The 17,376-nt window shown below is 46.5% G+C and overlaps 1 protein-coding gene across 1 annotated transcript in view; it reads right to left on the reverse strand.

Moving 5' to 3' along the window:
- The window catches only part of RNF145 (ring finger protein 145), an 84,848-nt gene that overhangs the window by 28,655 nt on the left and 38,817 nt on the right, over positions 1-17,376 (reverse strand). Inside the window, exons 3-4 of the mRNA XM_068278299.1 lie at positions 7,243-7,351; positions 3,634-3,725 (exon numbers count right to left, since the gene is read on the reverse strand). Of these exons, the coding sequence (XP_068134400.1) occupies positions 3,634-3,725; positions 7,243-7,351 (201 nt within the window). The remainder of the gene's footprint in view (positions 1-3,633; positions 3,726-7,242; positions 7,352-17,376) is intronic.

The raw sequence follows: 17,376 nt of genomic DNA on the forward strand, positions 1-17,376 counted from the left end.
AAGCTTGAGACGTCTACGGACATTCCGCTAAGCTTAAGACGTCTACGGACATTCCGCTAAGCTTGAGACGTCTACGGATATTCCGCTAGGCTTGAGACGTCTAGGACATTCAGCTAGGCTTGAGATGTCTACAGACCATTCAGCTAAGCTTGAGATGTCTACAGACCATTCAGCTAAGCTTCAGATGTCTACAGACCATTCAGCTAAGCTTGAGAGGTCTACAGACCATTCAGCTAAGCTTGAGAGGTCTACAGACCATTCAGCTAAGCTTGAGAGGTCTACAGACCATTCAGCTAAGCTTGAGAGGTCTACAGACCATTCAGCTAAGCATGAGAGGTCTACAGACCATTCAGCTAAGCTTGAGAGGTCTACAGACCATTCAGCTAAGCTTGAGATGTCTACAGACCATTCAGCTAAGCTTGAGACGTCTACAGACATTCAGCTAAGCTTGAGAGGTCTACAGACATTTAGCTAAGCTTGAGAGGTCTACGGATGTTCAGCTAAGCTTGAGATTAAGCTAAGCTTGAGAAGTCTACGGACGTTCAGCTAAGCTTGAGATGTCTACAGACATTCAGCTAAGCTTTGGATATCTACAGACATTCAGCTAAGCTTGAGTAAGAAGTGCAAGCTTCAAAACTCTGCTGCATTTTTCTGCAATGCATATATAAATAAAAGATGGTGCTGGTCAGACTTCTTCCTAATGGCAAGAAGCATTCTTCTAATAAACCTCTTACAGGTTTCTATATCAGACCAATTCCAATAATTTCAACCATAGACGCAGTGGAAAAAAAACAGTGAAAAAAAACTAGAGCGACAGGAACATGGAGGCTGCCATTTTCTTTACTCTTTTTTGCAAAATATATTACTAAAACCTCAAATCCAGTACAGCCAGGGAATTGGCATTTTCTGAAGGGGAGTAATGTTGCATTCACACTGGCAAAGAAAACGTTACGTTCAGCGTAACAAAACAGAACCGTTCCGAATAGATCCTATACAAAGCAATAAGGATACATTCAAATCAGTCCATTCGGAATGGATCCATTCAGCAAAACATAAGTATGGGCAGTCTGCCATTATTCTGGATTGGTGGGACAAAGCAGATGGCGGCAGATTCAAAGCTGGCCTACTAGGCTGCTCTCTGCGTATGTTTTATAAAAAATACTCACCTGCTGCCGCTCATTCAGGTACTCCGCCCCTCCGCTGTCCATTCCGGTCCCTGCACGCTAGAAATACTGGTATACCAATCCCAGAGCCCCATCAGAAGCATCAGGCTACAATTGGTTTGCAAAAGACCAATGGGAACTGACCCTCCCCAGGGAGGATTCTCATTTGGCTCACTGAGTAGTGGGTCAATGAAAATCCTCCCTCATGCTCATGGAGGATTCCCATTCATTTATTGCAAACCAATGAGAGCCTGATGCTTCTGCTGGGGCTCTGGGATCGATATAAAGGCGTTTCATCAAGCAGGGATCCAATTGGACAGCAGCAACAGGTACCAAGCAGGTGGTGACGCAAAAACGGAATGAAAACCAGATGAAAAAGCTACGCCCATCGTACAAACTGATCCGTTTGTTTACACCGTTTCATCCTTTGTTTATACTGTTTCATCCTGGTTTACACTGTTTCATCCTAAACAGTGTAAACCAGGTCTAAAGATGGCAGCCTCCATATACGAGTCAGGGCAGGGTCTACTGAAGTAGACAGTTGCTGGATACAATGACTTTTCACAGAGTTCCCCTTTAGGAGTAGCAGCACTACGGTCATGTCCAGTGTAAAAAATCATAATCACAAAATCATTGTACAGCAAGACCCCAGCACAGGCAGGGATTGCCTGATTTAAACAAACACAAAATCCAGGCTCCTCACCTTGAGATAGAACATTTAAACACTTGTAGATTTAATGGGGAGGAGCTGGAAGGGGTGTGGCAAGCAAAACAGCAAAACATCAAAATGAACTTCCGCACACTCATGCAAATACTCATGCGAATCCAATAACAAAAATCATGCAGCAATCATTGCTGTCCATACAGCTAAGTTAAAAGCTGGGATCTTCGTTACAAGAATAAGTCTCTTGCGTAGTTACATACACCGCGTAGAGGTAGCCCAGTGTCATATGTGTCCTAACTCTGGCCCTGTAACATGCATAGCACAAACATGCACGCATTCAGCGCATCAAAACTTATCTAAGGAATAGGAGCACATATCCTTAAAGAGAACCAGAGATGAAGCACCCTCATGTATTTTACCTTATAAATCAGTGGGAACATGACAGTAAACACCTAATCTGCTCTTTGTTTCATTGTTCTCTGTTTAATCTGCCTGTTATCACCTCTGATAAGAATCCCCGACTGAGCACTCAGTCTCTCTTTGCTACGGAATGATTATAGCTAAGTCTGTCTTCTCTGGTGTCTTTTCAAGCCCAAGCCTGCCCCCTTGTGGCTCTGCTATAATGACTCAGCTATAATCATTCCCGGCAAAGCCAGACTGAATGCTCAGCTATCACAGCTGGTAACCGAACACTTTTAGCAGTGAGGATGAAACAGAGAGCAGGGTAGGCGTTTTCTCTAATGTTCCCACTGATTTATATGGTAAAATACATGAGGGCGCTTCGTCTCTGGTTCACTTTAACGTCCTCCCTGGGACAGATAGTGCATCTAACTAATCCTGCAAGGGAGCTGCTGGTACCTACATATGTACCATGCAAGCATACCAGCAAGCTGTGTGTGCTAAGATCACTAATAGGGGAAGAGGGAGAGCACTAGATAAAATCCTAGCCACAAAGGATTGCCTGATGTCAGGTACATGTGCTTGCTGGTTGCTTGGACCAGCCTTAAAGAGGATCTGTAAAGTCAAAAAATTCCCCTGGAGGGCACTCACCTCAGGAGGTGGAATCCTCTGGATCCTATTGAGGCTTCCCCTGTCCTCCTGTGTGCCATGCTGGTCTCGCTGCAGCTCACTGAACAGAGGACATGTAAATATTTACCTTCACGGCTCAAGCGGGGGCGTATCGGCTCTCCGCTCGGAGATAGGCTAAAATAGCCAGTCGCTGTCAGTCCGCTCTACTGCGCAGTCGCAAGTCTACTGTGCCTGAGCAGTAGAGAGGACCCGACAGAGATCGGCTATTTCTGCCTATTTCCAAGCAGAGAGCTGCAACAGTGCCTCCACTGGAGCAGGTAAATATATTACACAGCCTGACAAATTGTCGGCTGTGCAATCCGAGGGCCAGAGTGAGACCACTGTGGGATGGAGGACGACAGGGGAAGCTGCGATAGGATCCAGACGCTTCCCCTACTAAGGTGAGTATCCCTTCCCCCGGGAACTTTTCTCATTAGAGTCTCTTTGAAAGCACTACCTCCACCCCCGAAGCAGCAGGAACTACTCGCCGATTGTCCCGCTGGGAGGTGCAGGAAGCGCTGAGGGCGGCCGGACGATCGGAGAGTATTTCTTGCTCTCAAGTCCCCGTTATCCCCTCAGGCCTGCCGGTTAGTTGAGACTTCAAGTTGCCCGAGTTTCAGATAACAGGGACTTTGCTGTATATAAGCTTATTACCGACTCTGGAAACATAGCCAACATCTTTACAATCTCCATACACATCATACACTGCGCTCCTCGTGTCAGGAGAAAGTCACTCACCCACTAGAGCTGTGATGAAGCGGTTCATGGACAATGGCTCCAGATACATCGGCCCTTCATAGCCAGACTCCAGCTCGCTCCGCACGTAATCCCTGACAGACAGAAAGCCCAGGTTAGCCAACTGACCAACAAGATAGACCATTAAAAAAAAAAAAAAAAAAAATCAAGCCATTTCTTTTTTGTAGCAGAAGTGTCACAGTCCCAGTTTTTAAACAGAGTTCCTGTTTTTAGTGCAGATTTTAGCCCCTTAGCTTTTACTGTGTACATTTCCTGTTTTTTAAGCAGAAGCAAGCACATTCCTTGCTGAGCCTCTGGCAACGCCCATCTGGAGTGCCACGGCCCCGCCCCCAGCTTGACAACCGTGGCTGAATTAGTGGCGGCCGAGCTGGGTTGGGACACAGCAACACAGGCGGAGGTTCTCAAAGAGCTATCAGGGGACTTTGGAAAAATGGACGCGACTGCGTTACTGATGATGTTGGATCAGGCAAGTATTTAACCCCTGAGGCCACCCATGTAATAGTGGTCCTGTCATGACAGGCTCTGTCTTGTTACCGGAGGTACTCTTTAATAAACTGACCAAAAAGAAAGCGGCGTTCTGCAGTTACTGCAGCTTCTGCCCGGCATGCCTGGGGCTCTGCTTCACAATGAGTAGTATTAGGATGGGCACGCCTCTTAGGAGACAGCACGCAATCTAATACAGCTCAGTGGGATGCAGGATTTAATCTAGCGGAGCAGGAGCTGCAGTCACCACAGCAGATCTTAATGCCGGTCTTTAAAAAATGCTCCACGAGTTCAACCCTGGCGGGGATTGGTACTCAATTCTTCAGGAGACATTGCAAGGCCGAAGCTGACACATGTGGCACTAGGCTGCAGGCTAGCGACGTGTGCCGTTACTCCGCAGGGGGGAGTGGGGGGATTTGTAATGGAGCGGCACATTTGTTACATTGTAGTGAAAGGGGAGGACAAAGCGCTTGGTAGTAGCTTAGCCGAAGCAATCTGCCAGGCCCGATCGATGGCTGAGAGGTCAAGGGTTGGGGGGGGGGGCGTCTGTACACACACTAGATTCCTGGCAGAGGTCGTTATCGACCAAGTTTCATATCTAAAGCACCACTGCGGACTTAAAGTGGATAAAGTTAAAGGTGCCCCTTGATCTGTCACCAGATTGAAGCTCTATGCACGACTCTGATCAGAGAGGGATCTATTACCTGCCCACACATTGCAGACAGATTTACAATAGATTTCAGCATGAAATCTGTTAAAAATGGCCCCAGTATCGCCGCCAGCAGTCCCTCTAGACCCCCTTCCCGGGCCCATGGTGAGTGTTGCATGCCCACCTGTCATGATGGCACGACTCTTCCCCACTAACTGTGTCCAGTATCTGTAGCCCATGGCACCAGCAAATGTAGTGATGTCAGGACAAGCAGTCGTGTCACATGGCCCTCGTAATGTATTTAAACACGCTGGAAACAGAAAAAGGCCAGGAGTTGTGCTGGCGTGAAAGGTGAGCATGCAACACTCACCATGGGCCCGAGGGTACACGTACTGCTGCACACCCGTTCAATTCCTGCATGCCTGACCGATCCTTTTAACCAAAAATCGATCAGAACAATTAATCATCTGGCCATGTTGTGGCATCGAATCAGCTGGATAATGAGGATATAAGAAATATAGTAATGTATGGACAACATTGCTGTATTTTCGGTTCACAGCCTCTCCGCCTTGTAAAGGAACCCATAAATATACATTGGAGAGGCAGCCCATGCAATGAGCTTAGTTCAAGTCTATTAACATGCATGAGAGTAGCCATGTGACCAGCTGATGGGAAAGATCAGGAACCATGTGACCGGCCTGCTGATGGGAGAGATCTGCACCATGTGACCTGCCTGCTGATGGGAGAGATCTGCACCACGTGACCTGCCTGCTGATGGGAGAGATCTGCACCACGTGACCTGCCTGCTGATGGGAGAGATCGGCACCATGTGACCTGCCTGCTGATGGGAGAGATCGGCACCACGTGACCTGCCTGCTGATGGGAGAGATCGGCACCATGTGACCTGCCTGCTGATGGGAGAGATCGGCACCATGTGACCTGCCTGCTGATGGGAGAGATCGGCACCATGTGACCTGCCTGCTGATGGGAGAGATCGGCACCATTTGACCAGCCTGCTGATGGGAGAGATCGGCACCATTTGACCAGCCTGCTGATGGGAGAGATCGGCACCATGTGACCTGCCTGCTGATGGGAGAGATCGGCACCATGTGATCTGCCTGCTGATGGGAGATTGGCACAGCGTGACCTGCCTGCTGATGGGAGAGATCGGCACCATGTGACCTGCCTGCTGATGGGAGAGATCGGCACCGCGTGACCGACCTGCCTGCTGATGGGAGAGATCGGCACCGCGTGACCGACCTGCCTGCTGATGGGAGAGATCGGCACCGCGCGACCTGCCTGCTGATGGGAGAGATCAGCACCATGTGACCTGCCTGCTGATGGGAGAGATTGGCACAGCGTGACCGACCTGCCTGCTGATGGGAGAGATCGGCACCATGTGACCTGCCTGCTGATGGGAGAGATCGGCACCATGTGACCTGCCTACTGATGGGAGAGATCGGCACCATGTGACCTGCCTACTGATGGGAGAGATCGGCACCATGTGACCTGCCTGCTGATGGGAGAGATCGGCACCATGTGACCTGCCTACTGATGGGAGAGATCGGCACCATGTGACCTGCCTGCTGATGGGAGAGATCGGCACCATTTGACCAGCCTGCTGATGGGAGAGATCGGCACCATGTGACCTGCCTGCTGATGGGAGAGATCGGCACCATGTGACCTGCCTGCTGATGGGAGAGATCGGCACCATGTGACCTGCTGATGGGAGAGATCGGCACCATGTGACCTGCCTGTTGATGGGAAAGATCAGGAACCATGCGACCTGCCTGCTGATGGGAGAGATCAGCACCATGTGACCTGCCTGCTGATGGGAGAGATCAGCACCATGTGACCTGCCTGCTGATGGGAGAGATCGGCACCATGTGACCTGCCTGCTGATGGGAGTGATCAGCACCATGTGACCTGCCTGCTGATGGGAGAGATCAGCACCATGTGACCGACCTGCTGATGGGAGAGATCGGCACCATGTGACCTACCTGCTGATGGGAGTGATCAGCACCATGTGACCTGCCTGCTGATGGGAGAGATCAGCACCATGTGACCGACCTGCTGATGGGAGAGATCAGCACCATGTGACCTGCCTGCTGATGGGAGAGATCTGCACCATGTGACCTGCCTGCTGATGGGAGAGATCTGCACCATGTGACCTGCCTGCTGATGGGAGAGATCAGCACCATGTGACCTGCCTGCTGATAGGAGAGATCAGCACCATGTGACCTGCCTGCTGATAGGAGAGATCAGCACCATGTGACCGGCCTGCTGATGGGAGAGATCAGCACCATGTGACCTGCCTGCTGATAGGAGAGATCAGCACCATGTGGCCTGCTGATGGGAGAGATCAGCACCATGTGACTGGCCTGCTGATGGGAGTGATTGGCACGATTATGATCTATTCTCTTAGCATTTCAGCACAATTAGCTGTGAAGCTAGTATACCTGGAAACCTGGTGTCCGGTGTAAAGCAGCAGCGCGGTCACAAAGTAGAGGTACAACTGGGCGAGGTGCTGGCGAGGTAACGTCAAGAGGACCACACTCACAATGTAACCTGCAGAAAGGAACAACAATATTTATACATTTAGTCAGTGCTTACCCATTGTACGATCTCAGCTCACTCTTATTTACATTATAACATTTATAGGTAATGCCAGCATATTTACTGCAGGTAAAGTGCATCACTGTGAACTGTTCCACTCCCCCTCCCCCCGTATAGTGTGCTGGAACATCACATGACCTCCCAGAGTGCTCTGGGGCAGAAGGCTGCGTGACATCATAGCCTATCATTAACCCATTAGCAGCTTAAAGCGGATCCAAGACTAAAAACTAATTATAACAAGTAACTTGTCTATATATCTTATCTACAATTTAAATAGTTTACACAGAAAATCTAGCTGCAAACAGCTTCAACAGTATATGATTATTTCTTCCTGTGATACGACAGCAGCCATGTTCTGCTTGTCACATTACACACAGGCAAACTGCTCTTCAGCCCTCAGCCTGTGAAAACTTCACTCCCCTCTGCCTCTGAAATCTCTGGCTAGTATCCTCCTCCTCCTCCCCCCACACACTGAGCTCCTATAAGCCCTTGCTACATGGGTCTCAGAGAGCCTTGGCGCTGGAGGAGCTGTGGGCAAGGCTTGTTTAGTTTAGTGGGAATTAGTGTATTAAACCCATAAAAAAAGTATTTGGCTTAAAGAGAATCTGTATTGTTAAAATCGCACAAAAGTAAACATACCAGTGCGTTAAGGGACATCTCCTATTACCCTCTGTCAAAATTTCGCCGCTCCCCGCCGCATTAAAAGTGGTTAAAAACAGTTTTTAAAAGTTTGTTTATAAACAAACAAAATGGCCACCAAAACAGGAAGTAGGTTGATGTACAGTATGTCCACACATAGAAAATACATCCATACACAAGCAGGCTGTATACAGCATTCCTTTTGAATCTCAAGAGATCATTTGTGTGTTTCTTTCCCCCCTGAGGGGGGAGTGCATAGCAGAACCACAACACTGAAGAACTTGGCAGCCTTCCAGACACAGGCTGACAAGTCTGACAAGGGAAAGATACATTGATTTATTACAGAGACTGTGATAGTACAAAGTGCTGCAGTAAGCCAGAACACATTAGAATAGCTTTTGGAACTTGTAGGATGATAAAAAAACAGGATGCAATTTTTGTTACGGAGTCTCTTTAAGGAATGCCCTACAAACTATATGTAAGGAACACAATTATGCAATGAGTAAAAGTTTATCTTGGATCCACTTTAAATAGCTTTATCTTGTTTGAGATAACTGCACTTAAAAGGGAACAAGAGACGCCGGACTTGTAAAAAGAAAAAAGATTTTATACATACCTGGGGCTTCTTCCAGCCCCATAAGGCTGCATCGCTCCCACGCCGCCATCCTCCGCTTCCTGGATCCGCCGGTACCGGGTCCCGTCACTTCCGGCGGACGCGGCCAATTGTCCGCATGAGCAGGGGCTCCCTCCATACCCTTGCGCAGTATGCAGCCGCACGCGTAAGGGTATGCCGGGAGCCCCTGTGATACGGACAATTGGCCGCGTGCTGCCGCCGACTGGCCGAAACTACGGGACCCGGTACCGCCGGATACAGGAAGCGGAGGAGGCGGCGTGGGAGCGATCCGTGATTATGGGGCTGGAGGAAGCCCCATGTATGTATAAAAGCTTTTTTCTGGGGCCTCTGGTTCCCTTTAACCTCAGTTGGCAGAACTTGTGCTGTAAATTCTTGGAAAGCTTTGATCTCTCTCTGCTAGCAGAAAATATAGAAACTGAATGCAGAAGTCCTCTATTATTGTCTCACACTGCCCCCTAGTGACAAGTGGCCTTAAAGAGACTCAGAGACCACATAAAACTACAGCTCTGATACTTTCCTGGGGCTTTCTCCCACCCAATAAACACGTCTAAGTCCCACGCCTTCCTCCTGGGGTCTGCCGTTCAACTGCGGTGATCTCCGTTACGAGCCTCAGTCGATGCCAGTCAGGGTGTACTGCGCATGTGCACCCCTCCCGAGCATGCGCAGTAGACCCGGAGTGACGTCACTGAGCCTTGTAATGGAGCTCACCGCGGCTGAACGCGGGAGGACGGCGTGGGACTGAGACGTGTTTATGGGGCGGGAGGAAGCAAGGAAATATAACGAGTACATATTGCTACGGCGCCGGGCAGTCTGACGGCTCTTCCTGCTGCCACAAAACTCCCCGGTGGCATTAAATACTATGTATGTAATTTGGGGTCTGACAACCACCGGAGCCCCGAATTACCGATACGCGCCCCGCGCAGCATTACATTGCTGCTATGGGGCGCCCAGTCTCAGCGCTGAGATAACCTGCTACGAAATATAACAAATAAGAAATCAAAAAATGTGCTAAAATAAAATTGGCCTGGAGCACTTGCATGCCTCTAAATAAATTGGCTACCAAAGGATTAAAAAGCACAAAGAGGGGACACAGAGAGCCCAATATAGTGTAGTAAGTATGGTATGGGAGAAATGATCAGAGTACATAAATAGTAATACAAACCAGGGTTACTGTCCAGGTAACCACTGTATCAGCAGGTGGAGAGACTAGACCTGTCCCCACTCAGGGTTACGAAGTCGCTCTCTGTAGATCAGAAGAAAGGGGTAACATCCCTCCACCAAGGAGGGGTGTTACCAGAGGCGCTTGGCGTTATTATGACTCATTACCGTTTTATACTCCTTGTTTATTGCCTGATGAAGCGGGTTGATGCCCGAGAAACACATTGCAACACTTTTTTAGAGTATGTCAATAAAATTGTGTTTCTTTAAAGCTCTGTGTCTGTCGCTATTTGGTTAAAGCACACTTTTTTGTTTTCTGACTGTACTTCTGATTTGCTAAGCCCCGATGATCTACTCTTCAAAGGACAAGAAAACTAAATAACTTCAAGTAGAACAAAGTCATTGCAGCTCGATATTACAGCCCTCGTCACCCACGGAGCAGGCTTCACAGAGGAAATACTGGACTGACAGGCCAGACAGTACACTAAGCCTCCGGGGTATTACTGCTGTGTCTGACCAAATAAAAGTGAGGGTGGAGGTCACCAATGCAAGTCCTCCGATTACAGGATATTCCATAGCTTCAAGATGACTTCACAACAACAGCGGCCCAGATACGAGAACGATCCCGCAGCGTGAGAATCTTACAGGTGGAACGGCCTCCTTCCGTGAGAACGTTTTACAAATTAGGCATTAATTCTAATCCATTATATAACATTTAATAGCCACAATAAATATATTATTTAGAAACAGAACCTGCAAGGAAGCAAATCAAATTTGCTGACTGTTTTTTAGAAACCTGATGTGGAAGGGAAAAAAAATTAATTTTACTTACCTGGGGCTTCTTCCAACCCCCCTCCCCCCCCAGTCTATGAGGCTCCGCAGCTTCTTCAGGGTCCTTACCGTGGTGCCTCTGTCTACCTCGAAAAGATTTTCAGCTAGTCTATAGTCACAGGCTCCTGCCCATGTACGATCCCTCCCGCATGCGCACAACACTCCCGGAGAGTACTTGGCTCCGCCTGACGCAAGCACGTTCCCGGAACAGCAGTGGTGAGCGAGAGGGAGCCCATAGTAGCGCGGGTACTTTAGAAAGCGGGACGCCACCCGGAAGCCACCCAGTTGCCAATGAGGGCCCTAGGAACACCGCAATGATATGCCTTTTACTACTGTGGAGCTTGTGAGTAGTTAGTCGGCGCGAGAAGCGTGGTTGTAAGCCAATTTTTACAGCATACTGCGCAATTAAATTCTTATTGTGTTTTTATTGAAGTTTTAATGAAGAAAAAACAAGTTTTGTACCAGCATTACGGTATGGTTCACTGAGGCATCCTAGTGAAGCATAATACTAAGTGAGAGATCCACCTAAAAAAGCGAGGTGGCTTGAATCTGGTGAGCCTCGTGGCGGTGTCACGAGTGAAGGCACTTTTGATTCACGCTGCACGGTTGTTGAAGTGTTGTGAAGTGCATGAACTTTTTAAATGCAGTATTAAGCGATGTGCAGTTTGTTTTCCATCCTTAGGTCAGCGGTAGAGAAGCTATGGCTCGGGAGCCAGATGTGGCTCTTTTGATGGCTGCACCTGGCTCACCTACAAATCAGTAGGGGTTGATTCTCTAAGCTACACACTGCTCAAGCAGGGCAGCTTAGTGTGGCAGCGCAAGTAACATTTTCAAAATAGGTACGCTACTGCTGTAGCATGCACTACTAACTTACTCGTGCTATTCCAAAACTAACGGCTGCTCCAATTGTCCCACTCTGGACCCTGTCAGGTCCAGTGACTTTATAAAACGAGATCCCCTGCACTTTGACTGACTTAATAGGCTGCCTGTCACTTGACAAGCAGCCTATCGTGGCAAAGTGCGGGGATCTCGTCCTACAAAATGAATCAACCCCCAAGTTAGCTGGCTGATTGTACAAGCTGTTAGTCTGTATTTCTCCTGTTTGGGAAATTGGTGATGTTGCTGAAAGCCAAGAGAAGCTGAATACGTATCTGACACTTCCGCTGCCCTGTAGATCAACTGTATACACATCACCATGGCAACAGGTATGTGACCCCTCTGCTGCGCATGCGCACTGTCCCTGTTTGAAACATATTGTATGGCTCTCACAGAATTACATTTTAAAATATGTGGCGTTTATGGCTCTCTCAGCCAAAAAGGTTCCTGACCCCTGCCTTCAGTTATATTGACTGGAATGAGAGCGCAGTGGATTTTTTCTATTAATCTACATTTACTATTGAGTGAACACAAAAAAAAAAAAAACATTAAAATAAACTGTGACCACATCACAATATTTTGGAAAGTCATAATGCTTCAAACCCTGAATTCCATCTTTAAAAATTTCTTGCGACTCAATTTCCTTTTTAATTGTACAGCAATCTACATTTCCCGAGAGGCCAGCACTAGCCATCCCTTGTTTTAGGTCTTGTGGGATCTTTTGAGTGATTTCTTTTCCTTCTTTTGGGTGGGTCTACTTTCCTTGGTGAAGGGCTACAACCGAATTATTGTACTTTTTTGAATGCATATAGCTGTTAATTTAACTTCTTTATGAAGTGTAGCTGGGGCTTATTTTGGGAGTAGGGCTTATATATCGAGCATCCTTAAAGAATACAGAAAAATCACGCTAAGACTTATTTTGGGGGTATGTCTTATTTTCATGGAGACCGGGTAGGTATGTGATTCTGAACCAGAGCTTTAGGCTCTCTTATGCTGGGCATACACGGCTTGTTTTTGCCGCTCGATTCTTCCGTTCGATCGTTTTGCCGCTCGATTCTGCAGTCGATTCTCTTATCTTCCGCTCGTTTTTGTTATCTTTTTCCATTCACTGCTATAAGGAATTGAGCGGCGAAACGATCGGGCGGGAGATCGGACATGCCGGAAATTATCTATCGAGCCATCTAAATGGCTCAAAAATGAGCCGTGTATGCCCAGCATTAGTGTACACGAGATGACGTGATGAGATAAACGTGTCTATACAGTGGCAAAAACACAGGTACAGAGGCGTCAGTAGTGTAAAATATGATAAAAGGTTTAAAAACAGGGGGGTTGGTGGTGGACTTACCTCCCAAAAGTAGACACAAGATATTGTTGATTTTTTGTCAACAAAAATAATTTATTCACATACTTTAAAAAAGTGCATTGCGTTTCATGGGTAAAACCCACTTCATCAGGCTATAGTGAGGAGTAGAACAACTCATGTGACCTGGTGAGGCGCTAAGCTCATCACCAGGTGACACGAGTTGCTATACTCCTCACTATAGCCTGATGAAGTGGGTTTTACCCATGAAACGCATTGCACTTTTTTAAAGTATGTGAATAAATTATTTTTGTTGACAAAAAATCAACAATATCTTGTGTCTACTTTGGGAAGGTAAGTCCACCACCAACCCCCCTGTGTTTAAACCTTTTATCATATTGTACACTACTGGCGGCTCTGTACCGGTGTACAAAACTTGAGTCCGCCCCTGGTGGAGGGGATTTGGCCCCTTCTTTACGATCTACAGAGAGCGACTTCTTAATCCTGAGTGGGGACAGGTCTAATACTCCCCACCTGCTTATACAGTGGTTACCTGGACGGTAACCCTGATGTGAGTATAACCCTATACTTCTTCCACACACACAAAAATTCCAGTACATACTACACTATACCGGGCTCTCGGTGTCTCCCCTTTTTTTCAAAAACACAGACACCTATGCTGTATACCTTTTCTTTTTTCCCCTGCATGAATGAGTTAATATCCAGCTATGCAACTGACAGTTTCTCCAGTGGGGATATAGCATGCCGCACTGATAACAAATTACAGCTATAAAACACCTTCCTAAGCAGATAACTGGGCTTCTGACTGCAAAGCATAGATACAAAGGTCAATAATTCATGTATTTTCCTTCTGGGATGCTTTAGACCAGCGGTCCTCAAACTAAGGCCCGCGGGCCAAATGTGGCCCCGAGGCTTTTTTACCGGCCCCCTACACACAAAATGTATTATTAATAGATGCGGTCAGCTACATCTTTAAATATTGGTGGTCCGCATATAGAATAGCAGTGCTGGCATCACCCATCCACATGGAAGCCAGAAAGCAGTAATTCACTGGGTTCCAATCAAATTCCACATCAGGTGACACTGCTGTCCAACTGGACTGCAGGTTGTCACCTGGGTATGCTTCACTGTCAAAGACTTCTACAAAATGTTATGTATACTCCGGCCCCCCAGCAGTCTGAAGTATATTGACCCGGCCTCGACCCAAAACGTTTGGGGACCCCTGCTTTAGACACTGCAATTGAGCAGGGGCAATAAAAAGTTAAATCTACTTTGTAAATGTTTATACATAAGATAAAACCATGAGATGTCTAAAAAATAAATTTTTATGCCTAGTACACATGATGAGATTTTCAGGCAGATTTCCTGCCAGATCGATTATTTTCAACGTGTCCGATCTGATTTTGATCAATTCTCCGATCGTGTTAATGTCTACGGAAAAATCGATCAAACATGTTGATAATAAATTGATCTGCCAGGAAATCTGCCTGAATATCTTATAGTGTGTACTAGGCATTAGGAGTAGGAGGACAGATTCAATTGTTTATCTCAACAGTTTATTTTCACCGCAAGTTCACTTTAAGACCCTTGGCAACACGTGTCGTACATTACATTACACACGGGTCATCTCAGATCAGGCATATTGACACAGGCAGTTCTACAAACACTCTCAAGTCCCTGCTGACTGGCAGCGGCCCTTCACCCAGCTCTCCCTACTTCAGTCAAGGGGCTTCTGAAGTTCAGCAGAACCTCAGTTATCTGCCACCCAGGGGATTGGTGCATGCCGGATGAATGTAGTTTCTGGTTGCTGTGAACCACTTTGCATCCAGACCTTGTTTCCCACTTATGGACCAGAGAAGTTTTGACAGTTTAGCTATGTCCCTATTTAATCAGAAATAACTTTATCCCTACTTATGACACAGAAATGAAATATATATTGTATTTTTTCCCAAGACAAACTAGGCTTTCATTGTGTGCCATTTTTTCTCTCGAAACAAATTTTGTTTTCTATGAATTTTAATGTGAAAACAAGGAAAAAAAATTGAAAAAACACATTTCTCAGTTTTACCAATTCTACTTTAAAAATAAAAAGTGCTACTGAAGATAAAAAACACAAATTTTGTTTGGCTATTTTTACCGCTTATCACAAAACTTAGATTATGTTGTCACAGTTTATGGTGAAGATATTTGATTCTGAAATAATGCTACAGAGTGTATTTTTCACTATGAATTGAGAAAATAAATATTTTTAACCACTTAAGCCCGAAGGGTTGACATTTTTTTACATCCGAGCAACTTTCACCCCCCATTCATTTGCCAATAACTTTATCACTACTCATCACAATTAATTGATCTATATCTTGTTTTTTCCGCCACCAATTAGGCTTTCTGTGGGTGGTACATTTTGCTAAGAGCCACTTTACTGTAAATGCATTTTAACAGGAAGAATAAGAAAAAAATGGAAAAAATTCATTATTTCTCAGTTTTCAGCCATTATAGTTTTAAAATAATACATGCCTCCATAATTAAAACTCACGTATTGTATTTGCCCATATGCCCCGGGTATTTCACCGTTAAAATTGTGTCCCTATCACAATGTATGGCGACAATATTTTATTTGGAAATAAAGGTGCATTTTTTCCGTTTTGCATCCATCACTGTTTAGAAGCCCATAATTTATTAAATCATATTGATATACTCCTTTGACATGCATATTTAAAAAGTTCATACCCTTAGGTAACTATTTATTTTTTTTTTTTTTATTATTGTAATTTTTTATTTTTTTTTAATTTAAACTTGTATGTGGGTATTTTTTGGTGTGGGAGGTAAACAGGTTTTTTTTTTAATATATTTATATGTTTAATTTGAATTTTTTTTTTTTACAGGTGTAATTTGCTATTTGGCCACAAGATGGCCAGAATCAAAAAGTCCTGGGAGCGATCGATCTCGCTCCCAGGCAGAAGAAAGGAGCCCAGAGCTCAGAAAAGCCGCAGCATCTGAAGAGACGCTGTCGGCTTTTCTCCGGGGGGGTCCGATCAGCGAAAGGGATTTATAATCCCTTTCACTGATCGGTAATCTAGCGGCCAGCAGCGGGGGCGCGCACGGGGGGGCCCGCGGGAGCGCGCGCGACCCGCGGGAGTGCGCGCAGCCCAACTGGACGAGAAATCTCGTCCAGTTGGGCTTAAGTGGTTAATGGTAAATATCAATCTCATTATCTCAGGAAACATATATTCCCGTTCACCAATTAGTGCTGCATCAGATAGTGCCAGAAATGTGCACAGGAGCAAGCCCAATCCTGCACAGCACTGCTTCAGCTACAAGACGTTTATCTACTGACTCGTGACTTAAGGTAGCCATACACTGCTCGATTTGCCATCAGTTTCGACCAACAGATAGATCCCTCTCTGATCGAATCAGCCTGAAACCGATCACAATCTGTGGAGCTGCTGCTGCTGCTGCCGTCCCAACCCAATCCCCCCCCCCCCCAAACATTACCTGCTCCGGCCGGCGCGAGTCCCCGCTGTCTTCTTCTCCGCTCCGGCTACTGAACTTCCTGTCCAGGGGAAGTTTAAACAGTAGAGGGCGCTCTGCTATTTAAACTTCCTGCCGGGACAGGAAGTTCTGTGTAGCTCTGGAGCCCGAAGCGGAGAAGACCAGGGGACTCGCGCCGGCTGGAGCACGTAATGTATTACCGCTGTATTGCGTCGGTCGCCGGGCATTTGAACGCCGCTAACGACGCACTCCCCGACCCGCCGGCGACCGAGAAAAATCTTCCATACGGATGGGTAGATGGGAACAATCGATTTCGGACGGAAATCGATCGTTCGGTCAGCGGTGTGCGCAGCGATTTCACAGCCGTTTCGATCACTGTGATCGAAACAGCTGTATATCGGCGTGAAAATCATTAGGTGTATGGGCCCCTTTAGATGAAGTCACAGAGGACGTAGATATACTGTAGTGGTGGATAAAGTGGTTAATAATAGGCAACAATGAGGGAAAAGGGTGAAAAAAAACAAATAAAGCGTGTACGTCCAAAAAACGCACCGTGTGGTCATTTAATTTGCATTACAAAAAGTTAAAGTGCACACTTAGGCAAACATCCATATTAAAACAGTTGACAGATCTGTCAATGCATTAAAACCATCAGTGCCAGCCCACACTACACGGCATACACCCTGCGACCTCCAGCTAACTATTAATCGGAGTACCAGCCAGGCTGTCCTATGGAGCTATTGAACACAGTCCAAAGTAGACAGTTGCCGGCAGCATTACAAAATAGAGATCTCTTTGAACCAATGTTGAAGCAAAAAGGGGGACAAAAAACGCCAAAGGGTAGAACACACAGATGGAAGTCACACTCCAAGCACCTGTGACGACGTCAGGAACTGACAGTTCAGAACAGCGTACACACTATCCCCCAAACAATTTCCAGTTGCAACTCATTTGCAGTTGCTATTAAACTGTAGAAGCCTTGGATGTATGTTGTCATGCCGTCAGCACACAGTCTTTCAACAGATG

The sequence above is a fragment of the Hyperolius riggenbachi genome, chromosome 3 (genome assembly GCF_040937935.1).
Source record: "Hyperolius riggenbachi isolate aHypRig1 chromosome 3, aHypRig1.pri, whole genome shotgun sequence".
Classification (NCBI taxonomy): domain Eukaryota; kingdom Metazoa; phylum Chordata; class Amphibia; order Anura; family Hyperoliidae; genus Hyperolius; species Hyperolius riggenbachi.